Source organism: Pteropus medius, unplaced genomic scaffold (genome assembly GCF_902729225.1).
Source record: "Pteropus medius unplaced genomic scaffold, Ma_sr-lr_union100, whole genome shotgun sequence".
NCBI classification, from domain to species: Eukaryota; Metazoa; Chordata; class Mammalia; order Chiroptera; family Pteropodidae; genus Pteropus; species Pteropus medius.
In genome coordinates this window covers 210188-231456 of record NW_024352780.1, presented here as the reverse complement: position 1 = coordinate 231456, position 21269 = coordinate 210188, and the positions used below count along the sequence as shown (strand labels likewise).

Here is a 21269-nt window from a genome sequence, read left to right as displayed (position 1 = left end):
TGCAGGGCCCCTGGCTCGCGGTGCTGGGCTCTGCCAGCTCTCACGGGTCTCCTGTCCCCACAGTGCGCCTGCACGACAGCATCTCAGAGGAGGGCTTCCACTACCTGGTCTTCGATCTGTAAGTGCTCAGCGTCGGGCCGGGGCGGGACCTGGGGCCTCCCCCTCCTGGGACGGCCCCCACTCCCCAGTCTGCTCACTGCCTGTCGCCACGGCCCCATCTCCCTCGCCCCTTGCCGCACTTCGCGTAGCGGCGGGTGTCCCACGGGGCCAGGCCACTGTGCCGGGACTGTCCTCGACACCAACGCCAACGCCGTGGAGAGAAGAGGGCCCCCCAGGGCAGCCGGTCATCAGCCCTCACCACTGCCGGCCTGGGGTGCCCCTGGCCGGCACGAGTATGCGCCTGTGGGGACGTGCGTGGGTGTCAGCTGTGAGACTGAGCGCGGCTGTGAGTGATGGCATGAACGTGTATACACGTGTGAGTGTGTACATCCGTGTGTGCGTGTGTATGTACATCGGTGCATGGGTATGTGATGTGTGGTGTCCACGTGTGTGTGTGGTTTCTGGGCTGTGTACATGTGTGTGCACGTGTGGTTTGTGGGGTGCGTATGTGTGTGCGCGTAGTGTGTGTGTCTACATGAAGCACAGGTGTGGCATTGTGCATCGCAGGTGCGGTGGTATCAGAACGCATGTGCAGCGTAGCATTGTAACGCGCAGCGCAGGTGTGGGAGTAAAAAGTGAATAAAAGAGATTTCTGAAAGGCCAGGTAGTGTGCTGATGCGCAACGTGAACGGCAGGTAAGGCCAGGCATTGTGTGTGTGTGTGTGCGTGCAGCGCAGGTGTGCATATATAGGGCCCCATGCCCACTCCTATATCCGAGTTCAGGACTCAATTCAACTCCTGATAAGACCAGATTTAGTCGCCCGTGGGATGCGTTGGGTCTATATAGGGCTGCAGTTCCAGCAGCCCAGAAGTGGTTCTGATGATTAGGCCGCGAGGTTCCACTGGTGCCGCTGTCATGGCTGACATAAGCCCACGGGAGACTCTCTGTCCCTTACAGCAGTGGTCCCCAACCTTCCTGGCACCAGGGGCCAGGGTTCCTATGAGAAGCTAATGCCTGGGGGGTCTGAGGTGGCGCTAGGCCGGGGGCGGCTGCAGACTCAGATGAGGCTTTGCTTGCCCGCCGCTCACCTGCTGTGCGGCCCAGTTCCTGACAGGCCAGGGACCGGGACCGGTCCACAGCCCAGGGCTTGGGTCCCCGGCCTTACAGGACAGCTATCTTGGGTCAGTCATGGTCCTCTGGTCAAGAGAGGCTGGGACTATCCTCCCCGGAGGGCTTGGCCGCCTCTCAGTCCTCCGTGGCCCACAAGACACCACTTTGAGTCACCAGCCATGTGGCCGGGCTGCTGGGCCAAGGCTGTACCCCGGAACGTCTTTCCCATAGCCCAGTATGGTGACAGGCTTGCACGGTGTCTGCGCTCACGAGAAACCTGTCCCTCCTGGCCCACAGGACAGGCAGGCTGGGCGCAGGCTCGGAGGGGGCCGGCCAGAGTGGATTGGTGCTTCTGGCGGTGTGGGGTGCAGAGCATGGGACCTCTGTGGCCCCTCAGGCCCTGGAGCGCCCAGGGTGGACAAGGGGCTGCAGAGGCCCGAGGGTGCCTGGGAAGGCCCTGCCTCACTGCAGACCCCCACGGCCCCGCGGGCCCGGCCCTGGGGACTCCGCCTCTGGCCTGGGTCGGCACCGTCCTCAGGAGGCCCCAAGGCCCCTTGGTGGTTTCGGGGCTCTGTGGGTTCAGGGGTTGACGGGTTTCCCATCTCACACCTGGAAGTCTCAGGGCGTTGGGAGCCAGGCCTGGGAGCACAGGACGGGGCTTCCCTGTGGGCCGAGGCTGCTGCCCAGAACCGGCCACGTTGTCCGGCCAGGGCCTGAGGAGGCGGAGATGGGGGGAGATGCTAGCCTCTGGACCAGGCCCTTCCTGGCCATCGAGGGACACCACCCCTGCTCCCCAGGACACGCTTCCCACTCTGTAGCTCTGAGCCACACGGCCCAGGTGCCATCAGCAGAGACTGGAGCCTCCTGTGGGTGCATCTGGCCCTGAGTGAGGCCTCCTGGGCATGTGGCACCCCCACGGCAGCACTGACCCAGGACCGGTGGCTGCTATCCTGGGCTTGGGCTCGGGGCCTGCAGGGCCCAGCCTGTGAGCCGTGTGTGCAGAGAAACAGAGTCCCCCCTCCCGGCCGGACCTGAACTGTCTTCTCCCCACGTGCACGTGTGTGCACGTGGGCAGTCACTGGCACAGACGCACCCACAGGCACGGCACGCCCTGCCGCCCTCGGGCGGGCTGCCTGCTCTGAGCCTCAGCCGCCCCCAGCAGCAAAGTGGGACCTGACAGCCACACCCTTCCCGGCTATGGGTCCCACGGATCATGGCACGTGCCTGGCACACTTACCCACACACCCTGGTCTCCACGGCGTAGGCGGAGCTGCCCATGCCACGGTCACCCTTCAGCAGTGACAGCCCAGCTCTGAGTCCTGGGCACAAAAATGAGGCCTCTTCTGGCCCCGGGGGTTTGAGGAGGGGACGGCAGGTCTCCTCAGACCTGGGGTTTGAGCCGCAGGCCTGGGTGACACGGCAGAGGCCTGTGCCGCCGCTCCGGGCAGGTCCCTGAGGTCACTGAAACCAGTTTCCGAGCTTGAGCACCGATGTCACAGAGTGGGGTTGAGGACTGAAATGTTAAATGCCACCTCGTGTGGCAAGGACGCGGTGGCGGTGGCGATGGCGGTGGGGGTAGCGTGCGGGAGCGGGAGACCGCGGTGCTGGCGGAGAAGGTACACGGGCGACAGGGTCTGTGGGGCCGGCGACTTCGTGTGCTTCCCCGCAGGGTCACTGGCGGCGAGCTCTTCGAGGACATTGTGGCACGAGAGTACTACAGCGAGGCGGATGCCAGGTGGGTGTGGGGCCCCCGCCCCCGGCCTGTGCCTCACGGGCCCCCCCCCGCCCCTCTGGGCCACGTCTGCTCCTGCGGCCGTGGCCCAGGCAAGGGGCAGCCGGCGGCAGTGGCGGCACGCTGACCGCAGCGCTGGACGCTGTCTGAGCAGGTCGCACAGCGGGGCGGCTCCTGCCCCCTCTGCCCCGGGGCACGTGGCCGGAGTTGGGGAGCACTCGGGTTTGCCAGCTCCCGCTAGGGTGGGAAATGGCCCACAGTACCGTCCTTGGGGTGCCGTCCTTGGGGTGGCCGGTGGCAGGAGAGCGGTGTGGGTGTGGGTGTCCCCCTGCCTGTCCCGACGTCAGGCCGTGGCCCACAGCAGACACGCTGGCTGCCTTCCCCGAGGCGGGCGGGGGAGCAGGTGGGGCCTGTGCCGCTGGCTGTCCTTCCTGGAACCCGGCCCAGGCCCCATGTGGGGGACGGAGGGGTGAGCAGCCCCTTCAGGGGGACCCTGGGCAGCCCTCCCCAGGGGACAAGGGCACTGAGGGCCTCAGGGATGCTGTCTGCTCGGGGATGACAGGGCCAATCCCTGGAAGTGTAGCCTCTGCAGCCTGATGTGTCTCATGTTTGTGGGCCAGATGCCACCCTGGCCGGTGACAGAACTGTCCCTCCTGACATTGCAGCTCAGCTTGGAGACAGCTGAAGGCAGTCGGCACGCCCTGCCTTGCCCACCTGGCTCAAGGGGACGTGCAGTAAAAAAAAAAAAAGCTGACAGTAACCCTTTCTAGGTGATAAAATTATGGACGCTTTTTCATATTTTTATCTTGTCTATTTAAAATTTTTTAAAATGAATATGTATTACTTTTCTAATCAAAAAATGAGTATTTTTAAAAGTAGCTTTCTGTGAGTTGCTTCTGCACCCATAGGCAACCCTGCTTGTTGGTATAGCCAGGTCCTGGTGCTGCCCAGACCCCCACAGAGCTGGACAGTGGCAGGGGCTGCCGGGGTGGGGTCCTGTCTGGCCAGACCTCCGAGCGGGGGTGGGGGGCAGGGGCCCTGGCCGGTTTCTGAGGCTCCCTGAGGAAGGATTAATTGTGCAAACAGCCTGGGAGTGGCCTGTGCCCTTCTACTTAGAGAAAAGCGGAGGGCAGGGTGGAGCCACCATCCAGCCCCACGTGCCGCGGCGGGACCGCCCCATGGGGGGTGCCTGCTTGCGGGCAGGCCGAGGCTCAGGGCCAGGCCATGCTGCCGTCTGCCAAGGCAGGGGCTCTGGGAAGACAGGTGGGTGGGCCAGGAGAGGGGGCCCCGCCGGCCCCCCAGGTCGGACCTGCACCTGGCTGCCTTCCAGTCCCAGCTCCAGAGCCACCTGGGCGCCTGGGACAGCTGCTCGGTTCACAGCCACGTTTCCCCACCTGGAACATCCTGCCTCAGCCCCTGGACCCGCAGCACCCACCCTGGGGCGCCTCCTGGCCTGGCACCTACCCTGCGCTCTGTGGCACGCGCCGTGGTGTCCGGGGAAGGGGCACGACCCGCAGCCCTAGCCCCTCTGGGCCTGGAGACCCCGGCCCTCCCGCCACCCACAGGGCCTTCCCACTGGCCACGGGCCAGCCCCCAGCCCCTGCCCCGCCATGCCCCTGACCACGCCCTGGACCACCCCGCACTGACCCTGGCCACGCCATGGCCACGCCCCACACAGCAATCGCCCCAAACACCTGTGACCTCAGCGTTCCTCCATGCCCAGCTGCCTCTTGCCGGGCTCCACCCATTCCCCGCTTGCCCCCCGGGACCGCTCCTGCCCTCATCCTGCCTTCCCCTGCACCCCGGGGGCTCCCCTGGTTTGGGGCCTCTCTGAGCAGGCCCAGGAGGACAGGGTCGCTGAGCTGGGGCCACGCCCACAACCCTTAATTTCCTTTCACGGCTGGACTGTGAGGAGGGGGAGGGGTGACAGGAGAGAGGGACACTCCTGGGGGGGCCGGTAGCTGGCCCCCCTGAGAAAACCCTGGACACAGGGCCCTGGAGCCTTCGTGGAGTTGAGGACCCGTGTGTGACCATCGTGCTGTGCAGTGCCTGGGGCTGGAGGGCCTGGCGATGGGTCAGCATGGCTGTGGGGAGCCGGGGAGGGCACGTGGGGCTGTGTCCCCTGCCAGCCAGACTGGGCGAGACAGGGCTTGGCTTCAGCCTGCAGGGCCAGCACCCAAGGCCCAGCGCCCAAGGCCCAGCGCCTGCCCAGGGGGCCACCGCCTGGGAGTCGTCTTGAGAGGAAGTGTGGTCTTTAGTTTGGAGCTGGTGAGGAAATCAAGGGGTCTTTCCTCAAACCTGGGATGGCGAAGTTGAAAATATTTAGAACCCGTTTTTAAAAACCTTAAAAAGCTCATGAGGGGTGGTCAAAGGGGCACGTCTGCGTGATGCCAGCCCAGAGCCGTGAGGACACGTGCAGGACCCAGCCAGACACCTGAGAACAGTTCTGACCGTGAGAGTGACTTTCTGAATTGTTCAAAACGTGAAGGACGCCCCGTGAGGACGACAGATGACGTAAACTGGAGGCAGGTGGCCTCGTGTCCTTAGGCTACGTTCTCAGCTTGGGCACCAGGGCTGGAGCTGTCCCCAGAAGCCCCCAAAAGGGGCCGCTCTCCTGCAGGTGGGTGCCCCACCCACCTGCGGGCTGGGAGACGGGCCGGCACCGTGGTGCCAGCCTGTTGGTTTGCTCAGCCAGCTCTTTGTGAGCACGGGCGCCGAAGCCACTGAGGTGGCTCTGAAGCCCAGGGCGGGGCCTGCAGGGGGCGGGCAGGACGGAGCTGCCCACGCGGTGCCGGCGGCACCAGCCACGCCCCGTGCTGCTCGGGCAGGTGTGGTCGCCCCACCTCTGGAGCCGCTTTGGGGCCCTGCACCCCAGGGGGGGCGTGGAGGAGGGCAGGGGCTGGCCCACCCCCACCGGCCGACGTGAGGAGCGGTGCAGGGGACCCACAGGTCCGGTAACTGTTGGAGGACGCCTTCCTGCAGTGCGAGGCTGAGGACACGGCTCGGGAGACAGGACACACGTTCCCACAGTCGCAGAGGCCACAGTCCAGTACAGACGGACGCTGCCCAGACCCCCACACAGCAGGGACAGAGTGGGTGTCTTAAGGGGACTGTACCCGGAGAGGCTGGAGCACAAAGCCTCGAGGCTGAAGAAACACGGGCATGGCCCAGAGCCGACATCTGCATTTGCAGCGGGCGGCTTGGCAGGTCTGAGGTCGGAACCAGCCAGGTCACTGTCCTCCAGGGCCCAGAGAGCAGCTGGAGGCATAGGACGTGCCGGTGGGCGTGAAGGCTGCTGGCGCCCTGAAAGCAGGGCAGGGGCTCCACAGGACCCCCTCCTCGGACATAGCAGTGCAGGAGGGGCTGGCCGGCTGGGGTCACGCCAGCCCCATGCAGGGTGCTGCAGTGTGGGGCAGACGGCCCCCAGCACACGCTCTAGGTCAGCAGTGAAAGAGCCTGGGGGCTGAGAAGGCTTGTGTCCCCTGCCTGGGCCCTGGCTCAGCGGCTGTACTGGGGCTTTGCCCAGCCTCCACCTCTGGCCGGTGGCCTGTCCTGACCCCGAGAGCTTCCCAAGCCTCACGGCTGAGCCTGGCCCGCCCGAACAGGGCCCCTGGACCAGCCTGCGGTGGTGGGTCAGTCCTCGGGCAGTGGAGAGGGGGTGCTGGGCATGGGGCTGGGGATACGAGGGCAGGACTGGTCCAGGAGAGGCCAAGCAGGGGACAGGGCTGTAGTCCAGCCCTTGGTGGGGGCTCCCTCAGTCGCGGGCCTGGCCTTCAGCCCCACAGATGGCAGCCGTCATGGCTGGTTTCAGAGGCCCCGTGTCTGGGGGTGGGGGGCTCAGGTTTACTCTTCTGCCCCAAGCCCCCCAGATGTGCCACGGCTTTTCGAGGATGAGGGCTGGCCTCCTACGCTCCTCAGTGTTGCCATTAGGAAAACAAAACTCAGCCTTCAGCTGGCCCTTAGTCACCCCACAGCGTCCAGCAGTGGCAGGAGGGTCCTGAGGGAACCTGCCTGTCCCCGCCTCACCCTGTCCAGAGGGGCTGTGATGGAGATTCCCAGCTGGTGGGCTCTGGCCAGCCTGTGGCCTCGTCTCTCATAACTGGCAACACCACAGGGGGCTGCGCCTGGCTCTGGAGGCTGCTGGAAAGTGGCCCCCTGGGCACCCCCGGGGGAGGCAGGCTCAGGCCACAAGGTCTCGTGTGCACAGGGGCCGGAGGCCTCTGGGTCTCACGTGCAGTGGACGCTGTGAAGCACGATGCGGAGGTGTTTGGGGGCAGCCCAGGTGTCTCCCTCCGGCCAACCACACCCTGGCCGGCCAGGCTGCCCCCCGCCAGGAGAGCTGAGCTGTCGTGTGGGCAGCCGGCGTCCACTGTGGACGCTCAGGGTTGTTACGTGAGCTCTGGCCTGGGAGCGACTGGGGGCCGCAACTGCCCACCCTGCCTGGCACTTCCGCCTCGGCCCCTCCCTGCCTCGCCAGCCCCCAGCCCACCTCAGGGTCAGGCGTGGCCAGCGTGGCCCTCGGGGTGCAGGATGTTCCCCGTGAGTGTCACTAGGTGGTCCTGGCAGAGAGAAAGCAAGGCCACGGGGCCTGGCCATGCCTATGCTGACCTGGGATGAGGGACGCCTCCGGCCAATGTCTGTTCCCATGTGGCAGATGACGCCTTGATTCTCTGCCTCCCATGGGCTCCGCCCGGCTGGGGACCCACCCCCATGCCACCCAGCCCCCGCTGCTGCACCCCCACAGGCCACCGCACTAATGCACGTGCTGTCTGCCACAGTCACTGCATCCAGCAGATCCTGGAGGCGGTTCTCCATTGCCACCAAATGGGGGTCGTCCACAGGGACCTGAAGGTGAGTCCCCGCCCGCCCCGTGCCAGGGGCCGGCCGTCTGCACCTGCATGTCCCATGAAAGGAGGCCGGGGCGGGGCGGGACGAGCACCAGAGACGGGTGGGGTGCATGTCAGTGCACGCGTGCATGCAGGCGCGTGTGAGTGCGTGGGTGTCTGCACACGTCCCTCCCAGCACCTTCAGGCTCCAGGGCTGATGGGGCAGTTGTCACACATCAGCCTGTGAGCAAGTGTCCACTCGGGGTCCCCCCTCTGGGCTCCAGTTGGGGCGTGGACCGGGCGAGTGGGACACGGGATGTGCGTGCGGTCGAGCTGACGCGGCAGGGCCGGGGGGTGAGGGGCCGGCCTCCAGGGCCTGTGCAGATGTCCAGCCTTCACCATGTCTCTGGCGCCAGCTCAGCTCTGCGCTTGTCACCCCCAGGAGGACTTCCCAGCCCTCCCGCCCCCTCCCCTTTCTTTGACTCCAGCTTGGTTCGGTCACTTTCTTGTCCCGGGTGGTGGACCCCTGGGCCTGTCACTGCTGAGAGACCCACTGGTGGCAATTGAGACCAACCATCCCACGGTGCTGGTGCTCGGTGGGGTCACGCCTTCCTTGGGCCATTGAGGGGTGTATGCGTGTGAGTCGATCTTGGAGGGGCTGCTCTGGGGTCAGTGTCACACCAGGAGCAGGCCCAGGACCGTCCCCTCTGCCCGTCACGTGTCCTTGGTCCCTGCTCTTCCATGTGCCCCCCTCTGTCACCATGTCTTATCTGAATGAGCCTCCCTTGGGGGCCTCGGGGGGCACCTGGGAGCGGTCACCAGCCCCACCTTGTTCTTGGAGCCCAAGATTCATGGCTGACTTTGAGGCCAAGGCAGAGAGATGGGATGAGGTGCCTGGGGACACACAGCCCTGGCCGGCCTACGGCCTCCTGCCCAGTGTAGGGAACAGATGGTCCCGCCTCCAGAGAGGGCCCCCCGTCCTGACTGAGAGCCCCCAGAAGCAGTGCTGTGGTGGGCTTGCTCACCAAGGCAGGAGAGCGCCTGTTACCTCAGGCTGCAAAGCAGACAGGTAGAGCTGGGGCCAGCCCTTCCCTGGGCAGGGACATGCGACCTCTACACTAAGCTCGTCCTGCCCCGCTATTTCAGACTCAGTGTGGAGCCTGGGAAGGTTGGGGTCCTCCTGCCCCACTCACACTGGCCGAGTTGGGCAGGCAGGCCGTGTGTCCCAGTGTCTGTCAGGCTCTGGTTTCTGCCACTTGAGGGCGCACTTCTTGGATTCTGGGGGCCGCTGGTTTCTCCTAACCCCTCAGGGTTACCAGCAGTATCCCCAAGGCTGGATCGCGGCGTTTGTCCTTGGTGGCACTGAAGTGTGCCAACGTAAGAAACGTCCAAACCTGCAGAGAATTTTTGAGTTTATTTGAGCCAAACTGACGACGTGTGTGGAGCGAGGTCTGAGAGTGTGCAGCTGCCTTCTCGCGTCTGGAAGCAGGGCAGAGACGCAAGGGCAGCTCATGGGGGTGGGGAGAGCCGGGCAGGACGGGTGGCAGGGCCCGCGACACGGTTCCAGCTCTCCTGAGGCAGATGGGCCTCTCCCTGAGGAGCTGGGCCTGGGGCTGGTGCCATTGACCTGCCCCGCTGTTTTGTGTTCAGACCCCCCGTGGGGCTACTTTCCATAAACCCGCTTTTTCACCCAGGAGTGACAGTGGTCTCAGTGGGCTTGCCTGCCAGGTGGGGGCCTGACGAAGGCCGAGAGCACGGGGAGTGACCGGGGCGAGGGGTCTGGCAGCTCTGAGCGCTGGCCTCTGGGAGGTGGCCGGTGGGGCAGGCCAGGGAGGGAGGGGTCCAGCATGCAGGGACCCCTCAGGCTCCGGGGGCCACGTGTCCCCAGAGGCCAGTGGCCTCCTGGTGCCCCAGTGGGATGGGGGACGAAGTCCCAGCTCGAGCGAGGGCTGCTCCATTGTCCAGCGGGTCCCACGGGCCCCTGGCACCCAGCCCGAAGCCTGAGGCTTGGTGGGTGGGCACCCTGCACTGCCCGGGCCCGGGGGCCCTCGGCCATTCCTTCCTGCCTTTTGGAGTCACCGCCCTGCAGGGAGGGCCTGAGCCCCCAGCGGCAGCCCCACCGTGTCTCCGAGCAGCGGCTATGCGGGGGGAGCCCCCTGCCGATGGGGCCACCAGGCCTCGTGAGGTGCACTCAGTTCTGTCCTGTCACCCGAGTCCCCCGTCCTGGGTCTGAGGGGTCCCAGGAGCTCTGTGAGAACAGCTTTTCCCTGCAAAGCTGGGGCTCTAGTCCCTGCCCCTAGAAGCAGGCTTTGGGGTGTCAGCCATGCAGGGGGACACCACACGGTGTAGTCAGCGCAGTGCGTGCCCCCGCAGACCACTGTCATCTCAGTTTTTGTCCCCTTCCCGGCCGCGGCTGTGGACCACTCCCCTCGCCATCACCGCCCTGCAGCCTGAGAACCTGCTCCTGGCCAGCAAGTGCAAGGGGGCGGCCGTGAAGCTGGCGGACTTCGGCCTGGCCATCGAGGTGCAGGGCGACCAGCAGGCGTGGTTCGGTGAGCGCCTGGCAGCCGGGGACCCGGGCGGGCGCGGCTGCCCCTCCGGCCCCTCACACTGCCCTGCCCCCGGCTAGGGTTCGCTGGCACGCCGGGCTACCTGTCCCCCGAGGTCCTGCGCAAGGAGGCGTACGGCAAGCCGGTGGACATCTGGGCATGCGGTGAGCGGGAGTGTGGGGCAGCGGGGTGTGACGGCGGTGGCTGAGCGTGAGGCCCGGGCTGTGCTCCGCTCCACTCTGCGGGGCGTCTGGGCTGGGAGGGGCAGCAGGTGGGTGCTGAAGTGGGGAGAGGGGGCTCCTGCAGGGCAGGGGCCTGCCTGGGGGTGGGTGGGGCGCAGAGGTCCTGCGGCTGTGACGACACCCTGAGGGTCTCCAAGTAGTGACACTTCTTGACACTGGCCGGGGGGCCTCAAGGACCCCAGTGCCCTCGAAGACCACACCGGCTCCGGGCAGGCCCTGTGTCAGCCGAGGCCGAGGAGCTGAGGCCCCACAGCGCTGAGGGCAGGAGCTGGGCACGTGACCACCGGGGCCGCACGCTGAGCCTGGCAGGCAGTGTCCGGCCAGGGGCGCGGGCTGCAGCAGTGTGAGCCTGCGCCCTCACCCCCAGGCGTGATCCTGTACATCCTGCTCGTGGGCTACCCGCCCTTCTGGGACGAGGACCAGCACAAGCTATACCAGCAGATCAAGGCTGGAGCCTACGACGTGAGTGCCGGGCCCTCGGACCAGGCCAGGACTGGACCGCTCAGGGTTCTGGGTCCTGGCTGGGGGCGGGGCTTCAGGTGCCACTGTGCCCCGTTTCCTCTTCCAGTTCCCCTCCCCCGAGTGGGACACGGTCACTCCCGAAGCCAAAAACCTCATCAACCAGATGCTGACCATCAACCCCGCCAAGCGCATCACCGCACATGAGGCGCTGAAGCACCCGTGGGTCTGCGTAAGTACCCGGCCCAGGCCCTGGGGTGTCCTCCTCCACACCCGATGGGCTCCCCGGCGTCCTGGGTGCCATGTGGCCTGTGGCTTGGGATATGCGGGTGGGTTTTCAAGGCCTCAGGCCCTGCCGCCCTGAGCCTCCCTCTGGGCCCTCGGCTCCCCTGAGCGTGTGACCACCCTCTCCACAGCAACGCTCCACGGTGGCCTCCATGATGCACAGGCAGGAGACCGTGGAGTGCCTGAAGAAATTCAACGCCCGCAGGAAGCTCAAGGTGACGCCCACGGCCCACACGCACCCCCTGCCCGGCGGTGCCCGCCCCTCCAGGGTCAGAGCCAGGACCTGAGAGGCCGCGGGGTCCCGGCCGCCCAGGACGGGCCGCCAGTCAGCTCGTCCCAGACCAGACGTGTCGGGCGCACTCGGTACCCCCACAGCAAGGGCACCAAAGCGGGCCTGGCCCCAGGCGCAGAGCTGGCCCCTCGGCTGCTCGCACCGCCATGCTTGGGGGCTGCACGCTGGGCCCTTCTCGGCCACATTCTCCCAGTGAGAGCAGGTCTCGGGGTTGGGCCAGGCCGGGCGTGGAGAGCGGCGCCTTGGTGCTCGGGTTGGGGTGGAGGGAGGTGGCCCTGGGCGGGGAGGCTGCCCTGTGGAGGCGTCTGCAGCCAGGCCCTCCCTCCACGATGGTGCCCCGGGGGATCCCAGGCCAGTGCAGCGCCCTGGAGGCTATGGGCAGCAGGCAGCTCAGGGTCGGGGCACGTCACAGCTCCAGTTCCGGGAGCGGGCGACTGGTCTGGGTGCAGTGGGCGAGTCCCCCAGAGCCCATGGGCCGTGGCCCAGCAGGGTCTCCCAGCCTCAGCCTGCGTCTGTCCACAGGGCGCGATCCTCACCACCATGCTGGCCACGCGGAACTTCTCAGGTGAGAACCGCCTCCTCCAGGGAGGCTCCGGATGGCCTGCGACCAGCCGCCCGCCCCGCACCCCCTCTGCGCCCTCGTCCGCTGCTGGCCTGACCTGCCTGACCTCTGACACCCGTGGGGAGGCCTGGGCGCCCGCTGGCCCATCAGGGGCGCCCCAGGAGGCCGCCCGGCACGAGTTCCCCCGCCTTTCGGGTCTCTGTGTCCCCTGACCCCAGTGTCTGTGCTGCCTGCCGCCCGGCCGCAGCCCCGTGTGTCTGTCCAGGCATGGGTCGGCACCTGTGTGGCCTGTCGTCCTCAAACTTCGGGGCACCGTTTTGTGTGTGTGAGTCGAGAGCAGGGCCTGGGGCTTCTCTGCTGAGCCCTGGACACGCTGGTGGCCGCCCACCCGGTCACCGAGGGTGGGCAGGGCTGGAGGCGTGTGGCCGCGCTGGGTGGGTCTGTCAGTGACCCGAGGCCAAGGGCCCCAGCAGGCCCACTGGGGACAGCACGGCCTAGTCGGGCCAGCGCCCGCTCACTGTCCCGTGGCTTGTCTGTGACACTCGTGCGGGGTCTGTGGTCCGTCCTCCTTGTCTGTTTGCCTCCGGCGCCCTCCTGTTACCTGGCTGTGGTGCTGTGCGGCCACGCGTCACCCCAGTGCTCACGGGACGTGCCCTTCGGCCTTCTCCGCGGAGAGAGGAGCCAAGCGCTTCAGTGTCCGTGGTCCGCCTTGTCGTCACTCTCTTGTGACTGGGGCCCTGGTGCCAGCGTCACCCCGGCCTGGACTCTAATCTTCTTCTGCTTCCTTTGTCTCTCCTCCTGCCCGCCCCCCTCGTCTCTAACCCGGCGCTAACAGTGGGCAGACAGACCACCGCTCCGGCCTCAGTGTCCACCGCGGCCTCCGGCACCACCATGGGGCTGGTGGAACAAGGTAGATGCTCTGGACCCGTGTCCCGCCTGCTCGCAGCCGCTGGCCGGGCCTCCAGGGCCGCCCCAGGCCCCGGGAGCCCCTGCTCCCGCCGGGGACGTGCCCTGCACAGCCACCCTGAGGGCAGGGAGGCAGCTCCCAGGTCCCGGTGGCTGCAGGCCCTACGCGAGAGGGGCCAGGTTAGGGGCCCGCGGACGGGGCCTCGCCTCACATGCACGTGACCGGAACCCCGGTCCTGGCCCCTGCATCTGGGGTCAGGAGACCCCCGTGGTCAGAGCCCTGTACTTTCTAAAGCTCTCCCCCCTTGTCTACCACAATCCTCATTCGGAATGACCTTGACCACCCGCAGGAAGCCTTGGGGCTGCTGAGGGCTGAGTCCCAGTGGGGGATCCTGGGGAGAAGGGCGTGGAGGCAGAGAGCCTGCTTGCCGCCCGTCCACCTGCCTGGCCCACCTCCGCCCCGTGGCCTGCACTGCTTGGAGCTGGTGGTCTGTGTCCAGTCCCATACGTGCCAGGCCAGGGTCTTCGGCCAACCTGAGGATGACTTTAAAGGCTTCTTCTTGGTTCTTCCTACACGGACCTCCTCGCCTCGTCCCAAACCCTAAGGGGGACACCAGTTCTGCCAACCTGCTGCCCTGAGCCGTGGGGGGCTGGCCCCCTAGGGTGCCTAGGCCAGCTCCCGCCTGCCCATCTGTGACCTTAGACCCCGTGAAGGCTGTTGCACCCCCAGTCCTCCTCACGGGCCCAGGCCGAGGGCAGTGCAGGGTCAGGGCGGGCAGCACAGCCGAGGGCCGGCCGCGTGCTTGCCGGTCTGCGGGGCCTGGCACAGCCCCACGTCTTCCCCAGCCCCATCCTGCATGGCCCACGGCCCCGCCAGAGGGCCCAGCGTTTCTGGCCACCTCCTTGGCACTCAGGTCAGGGCTGTCCTGGGGGGGCCATGTCTAGCAGGCAGGCCTCCGAGGGCCGTCCAGAGTCCCCCGCGTTCTGAGGCCCCGAGGGGAACAGGGCCAGGGGTTGGAGCATGAGCCCAGGGCTGCGGGTGGAGCCGCCGGGCACGGAGAGCGAGATGGGCTCTGCCTGCAGAGGGCCGTGGGCGAGCTGCATGAGGCTGCATGTGGCTCCGCCTGCGTGCCGGGGGCCGCTCTGCCCTGGCCAGTCAGTGCATGCGACAGAGCCCAGCATGGCTGTCCCTGGGGACCAGCTACGGGGTGAGGCGGTGGCCGGCCCTGGGGGCTGGGGGACCTCCCCTGCCTGAGGTCGGCCCACCTCTGCCTGCCGCACCGGACCAGCAGACGTGGTGGGCGGGAGTCTCACTTCCGAGGCCGTGGCTTCTCCATGGGCAGCAGCGCCCTCCGACAACGGAAGGCTGGGTGTCTTCGCAGACACGTTGCTATTCATCAGAGTCCTCACTGGGAGCGACGCAGGCGGCCTGGCTCCGAGGACTCCTGGTGGGTGGGGCGGGCCGAGGGTCTCTGCTGGTTTCCCAGGGCCTGGGCACATGCTCGTCCACCGTGGCTCCGGCTGGCAGCGAGGCGTTGGACTTGTAGAAGCACATGGGGACGTCCCATGTCTTTGATTGCTAGTGTAGACGGCAGTGGGGTCCTGGAGTCACTCCAGGACAGGTAGCCGTTCCCAGGAGCTGCAGTGGGCAGGGGCTGTGCCCAGGGGCACACGGCCCTGTGTTCACACCGAGCTCCGAGGGGAGGAGCGTCTGGGAGGCTGAGGGGAAGGACAGGTGTCTGCCTGCAGCCCGGGCCGAGCTCTGGCTGTCTGTGTCCCCAGAGGGCATTGGCGGGGGGGGTCAGGCTTTGACAGAACCGGGGACGAGAGAGGACCCTCGTACGACCCAGGATTGCTTCAAGGTCGTATTCTGCCTCTTTCAGGGCCTGACCTAGGGACCCCTTTCTGTCCAAGGGGCGGGCTGGGCAGAGCCAACTCAGCTTCTGCCGGGGACGCTGGGCTGGCCTCGGGCGGCCCTCTCAGACCCCAGGAGCCTGCGCTGGCTGTAACAGAGCCCATGGGAATGCCACCGGCCAAGGCCGCTAGGCACCGGGACGATCCCCCAACCCGCGCATCTTAAACTAGAGAGCGAGGTCAGCTTGCTTGCCCGCTCAGCTCCAAGGCCAGTTCCTTCAGAGCGGGCTGGACGCTGCTCCGCTTCGGGTGCTGTCTGGCCAGCTGGTCAGCCAGCATGCACAGGGTCTCTGGGCTCCACGATCTCCGACGGCTCGTCTTCGAGGGGACATCGGGCTCCCCCTGTGTGCTGGGGCTCAGACAAGGGCAGAGGCAAGCCAGGGGGGAGGTGAGGGTCGTGCTCATCAGGAATGGGGCTGTCGGCCTGGAGACCCAAGTTCATGTCCGCAAGGCAAGCCTGTCCTTCCGTGCTGAGCGACGGGGAGGCAGAATCTAGCTGCCACCGAGGGAGTGTTCATGTGGCCCCAGGAAAGTGGCATTTCTGGTCCTGGGGTGCCCGAGGGCAGGGCCACCAGGGCGTCAGGGTGCAGTCCTGAGTCTGGCTGCCTGGGCGGGTCTCACCCTTGGAAGGTCCCAGGGCTGAGGAAGAGGACGGCATGCAGCCCCTTGGCTCGCTGGGCTCTGTGACACCTCTCACAGGGTGAGGCCCACCGAGGGGACAGGCCAGGAGCTGAGCTGCTGGTGCAGCTCTGCCACAGGGTCCTGGGAGAACCTCCTGAGAGAACCGACCGTCCTGGGGAGGCAGGCCGGGAGCCGACGCCGCTCAGAGCAGCTGCCACCCACATCCCCGGGGACTGAGGGGGCCTGGTTGGGGCAGGCGGTGGGTGGCGGGCAGCAGCCCAGCAGCCTGGTCACTGCTGTGGGGGTCCCAACCAGCGCTTGTCCAAACGCAGCAATGTCAGCTCCGCTCAGAGGGCGTGAGGGCTCCCCCCAAGCTCCTGCCTCAGGGGACCCGAGTGATGCTGATGGTGCCCGCGGGGTCTATGCCTCCCTGCTCTGAGTGCCCGGCTGTCCACTGTGCTCGCCGAGGCCGCGCCCCCAGGGTGCTCCAGCAGGAGGGGTCTGGCCCAGGCCCACTGTGGGCTGCCCCGTCCCTCGGGGCAGGCAGACCCCGCTCAGGGTTGGCCAGCACGAGCCTCCGGAGCCGGCGGTGTGGGCTGTGCCACCCTCAGCTGCTTGTCTAAGCTGCACCAGCCCCGCGCGGGGCCCCGCTTGCCTGGCGAGGGGGCGGGCAGGGCGGGCAGGGCGGGCAGGGCCCTGGGCAGCCTTGCTCCCGCTCGAGCTGACGCGAACCTGTCTTCTCTCTCCCTCCTCCCTCCCTCTCCTCCCGCCTCACCTTCCCTTCTCCTGAGGTAAGCTGACTTCTCCTTCTGCCTCTGTGGAACGCGCAGGTGCTGGGGGCCGAGGGACTGTGGGGGTCCTCCAGCAGCGCTGGCCAGCCCTCCCCAGTGGGTCCCCCAGAACGGCCTTGCTCAGAACAGGGTGTGGAAGCCGCCCCTGCCTTGCGGCCACCCCCTCACTCACTCTAGGGGACCCTGGCACCTTGCAGGCCCCTGAGGCCGCCTCGTATGGGGGTGGGGGGTGCAGTGGACAGCCCCTCACTCAGCATGCCCGCTTCCTCCCAATGCAGCAGCCAAGAGTCTACTCAACAAGAAAGCGGACGGAGTCAAGGTGAGGCCCCAGCTCAGGGGGGTGGGGGCTGCAGCTGGGCGCACCCCCAGGCTCCTGCTGGGCAGAACAGGATGGGGTGTGACCACCCCTTCTCCCCTTAAAGGCTCCGCTCTCTGTCTTCCCCACAGCCCCAGACGAATAGCACCAAGAACAGCGCAGCTGCCACCAGCCCCAAGGGGACGCTTCCTCCGGCCGCCCTGGTACTGAGCCCCTCAGCCCCCAACTTCCTGGCCCTCCTGTTGCCCCCTGCCTGTCAGCAGGCTGGGGGTGAAGGTGGGGTCCGGCCCTCAGCCTGCCTCTGATGGACGCCTCCACTGCCCCCACTGCCCCTTGGGTGAGGGGCAGGGGTCATGCGGGGAGTCCCTCTCAGCAGCAGAGAACAGGCCAGCCTCCCGCCATGCCGCCTGGTGGGCAGTAGCAAGAGGCTTCCAGGCGGCCAGCGAGGCCAAGACATGGGCCCAGGACACTGCCTCTCGCTCCTCCCGTGCCTTCCGTGCGCCCCCGGGCCCAGAGCCAGGCTGTGGGGGGACGGGGGGGGGAGTGTGATGAGGGGGGGGAGGTGACAGGCAGCGGCTGGGGGGGCAGGGGCAAGGGGAGGACAGTGGGGGGACAAGCCGACAGGAGGCAGGGAGCAGGGAGGGGGCGGTGGGGGGACAGGCTGGCGGGGGCAGGAGCAACAGGGGAGGCCAGTGAGAGGAGGGGACCAACAACAACAGAGAGCCAGGAAGGCTGGGAAAGGACAGTAAAGAGGAGACAGAACCATGTGAGAGAGAAACCAGAAAGGAACAAGGAAGGAGCAGTGAGGAGGAAGACAGCATGGCAGAGAGCAGGAGCAGAGGAAGAGGTGATGAGAGGCTATGGCAGGGGAGAGCAGGAGCAAGGGGAAGAGAGAGGCAGTGAGGACATGGCAGAGGCAGGGAAGCTAGGGAAGGGGAGACGGTGAGGACAGGCAGGAGCAGGAGCAGGGAGGACGGTGAGGGGGACAGCGGCAGGGGAGCCCTGCCTCTCCTGAGTGCTGCGGTGACTCTAGTTCTTGTCCAGGAAGGAGGGGGTTGGTCTTCCTTGGTGATTTCCCACCTGGGTCGTGTCCAGCGGGCCCGGAGGCAGCTAAGGGTGGAGACACCCACATGGCCATGCGGGCCTGTGGCTGCCCAGAGGGAGGGGCTCCTCACTGGGGAGGGGCAGGTGAACACAGATCAAAGGGCCCCTTGGTTCTGGGCCTCACCTGGGGAGTTCTGGCCAGGGGACTCGGCTGGCTATCAGGGTTGTGGCTGGTGGGCACTGTGGAGCAGGCCGTCCCAGGAGACTGGGGTTTGCTGGTCCACAGTTCTGCTTGCTGGAAGCACGTCTGGCACCCCACGGGCCCTGAGCCCCACTTCCAGGAGCCAGACCCAGACTGCCCATGGGAAGGCTGGATTTGCCCAATGGCCATCCAGTATGTGGGAGCAGCCGGGGCCCAGGACGGGAGGGTCCCACACGCGACCTCACAGCCAGCCCCGTCTTGGACCTGTGTGCTGCCACAGCCCCATGACACCCTCCAGCCTGGGCCCGGTCCGTGCCAGCTGGGGCTGGCGGCATACGGGGCAGTGCCCGCCTGGCAGGCCCCCTGCATCTCCTCACCGCTGCCCTGGGCCCCGTGCCCGCCATCGCCCTCCCCGCCAAGGGGCTCGCTGGCCGGCTCCCTCCCACTGGCCCCGTCCCAGCCCCTGTCACAGCCGCTCCTCCTGCATCCCCCAGTGCTGTGCTCCCCCTCCCCGCCAGGCTCCTGGCGAGGGGCCTGCCCCTCTTCTCACCCTCTTCTCCCTCTGTGCTTTCTTCCCCGTAGGAACCTCAGACCACAGTCATTCATAACCCAGTGGACGGGATCAAGGTACTGCACGCCCCTCCCCCCCCCCACGGGGCTTCCGCAGGGCCAGGAGCCACCCCCGCCCCCTGGACGGTCCCGAATGTGGCTCTGGGAAACCTTTGTGCCAAGATCAGGGGGCGGGTGTGCAGCGACCCCTCCCGCGCAGGACACAGCCCACGACTACGCGGCTGCTCCTGCGGGGAGAGGCCCTGGGTGCTGCCCCTGTGGTCACCAAGCCCACTGGGAACACAAGCCAGGGCCTGCTGTCTACAGCAGGTCCACTCTCAGGACCCTGAGCTGCCCTGTCCATTCCGCCCTGGCAGAGACCAGGCCCAACACAGCTAGGAGCCACGGAGCACGGGGCCCTCCGCGGGGCCGGGGGAGGGGCTGCATGGGCCGCCCGGCACGCCCAGGGTCAGCATCGGGGTCAGGGTCAGGGTCGGGGACAGCACAGACCTCACCCATCTCACCTCTGCCCGCCCAGCGGGCATCTAACCAGGGCCGAGAGGGGGTGGCCCTCAGCGCAGGGGCAGGGCAGCCATTTGCCCCCAGGAGTGCAGCTGGAGTCCCCCTGGGCCTGGGCTCCTCAAAGGAACCCCCACACCCTAGCCATGGGCTGGGACCAAGGGGGACTGTGGCCACTGCCTCCCAGCTGGCCCAGACTCAAGGTGCCATGAGGGACCCGGGCGACCTCATGGCCAGGAGCGGGTCTCTCCTGGACCCTGCGGCTGCAGTGACAGTCCCATCTCCCCCGTGAGGGATCTCGAGACAGCCTCCCAGGGCTGTGCCGTGACCTGGCCCCACGCTCTGCAGACCCCTTTCCAGCCCAGAGCCTGGAGCACTGCGTCCCGCTGGGGCTAGAGGGAGTTCCTGTTAAGATGTCCCTTCTAAGGAGCAAGCAGACTTTCCGGGGACCTGGTGACAGGTGGATGGGGCAGCAAGCCACGAGTGGGGTGCTTGCACTAGGGCTGTGTCTGAGCCCTCCAAGGCCACTGGAGAGGCGAGGCCAGGCCCAGCTGGACAGCGAAGGACTGGGTGGGGCAGGCAGCCCCTCCTACGGTGTGGGTAGAGCTGTAGTCTGGCCCGCCAGGCTCCTGAGAACCTGCTGGAAGCCTCCTGCCCCATCTGCCCAAAGGCACGGGCTGTGAGTGCCTTCACACTTCAGCAGGAGCCTCAGAATGTGAAGAAGTCGAATGTCTGTGGGGTCCTCCAAACACACGGGGCCCTTGGCCGTGGGGAAGTGGGCAGCCGAACCTTGGGGACGGGTGACCCCTGGGGCCACGTGAAGCTGCCACATGGCTGTGGGTCTCTGGGAGGGAGGGCACGTCCTGGACCTCTGATCACCAGGCCCCATGGGGGCAGAGGCCACAGCTGACCCGCTGCCCCCTGCGTCTCCCCAGGAGTCATCGGACAGCGCCCACACCACCATCGAGGACGAGGACACGAGAGGTACCGTGTGTGCCCCCCACCCGCAGCGGGCCAGCAGGGGGCCAGCAGCACATGGGTTTCCATGCTGGGGTCTGTGACTCAGACGTGTCCACTGAGCTGACCTGCGTGTGGACAGGTGCCAGGCAGCCTAGGCACAGCGTCCAGCAAAGCCTGGCAAGCAGAAGCCGCCCCTGCGTCCTCCGCTCTGGCCCCCAGCGTCCACAGGCACCCAGTTCCCAGGAGGCAACGAGTTCACGGCTGGATTTGCTCAGCTGCTTCTCCCAAAGCTCCTTAGCCTTAGACTGTGCTGGGCTGGCCGTTGATAAGTGGGCAGGCAGCGGGGGAGCACTTCCGTGGCCTCTGGGTGGGGCGCAGAGGACCCCACGCCCACGCTCGCTGTCCCGCGGGGCTGCCTGACGCTCTGACCGCACGCACGTGCCCTCGGGACTGCCCAGGGCACCACAGCCAGCCACTGCCAGTCTGGGGGGCAAAGGCCATACGCGCCTTGCTCGGCTGCTCCGTCCCGAACATCCCCCGTGCCCCCGAGTGGCTGTGAGCACGGGGCTTCGGCCCTGGGCACAGTGAGAGTCTCCTTCACACAGCCTCCCCAGACTGCGACAGGCAGAGCCATCAGCACGGGGCCGCCCCCTCCCCGCTCCTGGGTGTGGCCCTCGGGGGACCCAGAGCCTGTAGGCAGGAGGGAGGGGGCCAAACCTGTCCCCACAAGGCCTGGCTGGCCTGTCAGCCAGGGCGGGCGCACCCAGGGACACCTGGCCTCAGTGGAGAGGCCCCCCGGGGGCGCACGCCGCCCTCCCACACCCGGCCCTGTGTGGTCCTGAGTCAGCCTCACGCCCCCCGCTGTGACACAGGGCCCTGGGTGGGCTGGGCCAATGCTGTCCCCAGGAGCCCCTAGGCTCCGTCGTGTGGTCTCAGGGTGGCCCGAGCTCGTCGCTGGTCTGGGGTTCTCCAGCCGAGTCCTCACCTTGTCTGTCTCCTGCCCCCTCCTCTCCTGTGTACCCCCATCCGCCTCCTACTCACATTTCATCTGTCTACCCAGCCCCTAGGGTCCCTGACACCCTGAGCTCAATGAGGAGGGGCTCGGGGACCCCGGAAGCCGAGGGCCCCCTGCCCACCCTATGTAAGTAGAGCCCCAGGCCCGCAGGCCCTGCTGCGAAGTGGCCCCCTGCACCCTCCCATGCACGCCTCAGCTGCCCCGCAGGCCAGGCTGCCCGAGGCCTGGCGAGAGTGCAGCCCACACCGCACCTCCCACCTCCCGCCTGCACCGCT

General features: G+C 67.2%; 1 protein-coding gene across 8 annotated transcripts in view; it reads left to right on the top strand.

Annotated features, from left to right (window-relative positions):
• CAMK2B (calcium/calmodulin dependent protein kinase II beta) overlaps window positions 1-21269 on the top strand; it is a 57939-nt gene that overhangs the window by 26538 nt on the left and 10132 nt on the right. The window contains exons 4-18 of one of the 8 annotated variants that reach the window (XM_039847065.1): window positions 64-118; window positions 2880-2945; window positions 7721-7793; window positions 10218-10320; window positions 10398-10481; window positions 10927-11021; window positions 11128-11250; window positions 11435-11518; window positions 12118-12160; window positions 12993-13067; window positions 16668-16708; window positions 16837-16908; window positions 18534-18578; window positions 19955-20003; window positions 21040-21120. In XM_039847065.1, the coding sequence (XP_039702999.1) occupies window positions 64-118; window positions 2880-2945; window positions 7721-7793; window positions 10218-10320; window positions 10398-10481; window positions 10927-11021; window positions 11128-11250; window positions 11435-11518; window positions 12118-12160; window positions 12993-13067; window positions 16668-16708; window positions 16837-16908; window positions 18534-18578; window positions 19955-20003; window positions 21040-21120 (1089 nt within the window). The remainder of the gene's footprint in view (window positions 1-63; window positions 119-2879; window positions 2946-7720; window positions 7794-10217; window positions 10321-10397; window positions 10482-10926; window positions 11022-11127; window positions 11251-11434; window positions 11519-12117; window positions 12161-12992; window positions 13068-16667; window positions 16709-16836; window positions 16909-18533; window positions 18579-19954; window positions 20004-21039; window positions 21121-21269) is intronic. The other 7 variants (XM_039847066.1, XM_039847070.1, XM_039847067.1 and 4 more) reach the window with 7 other exon arrangements.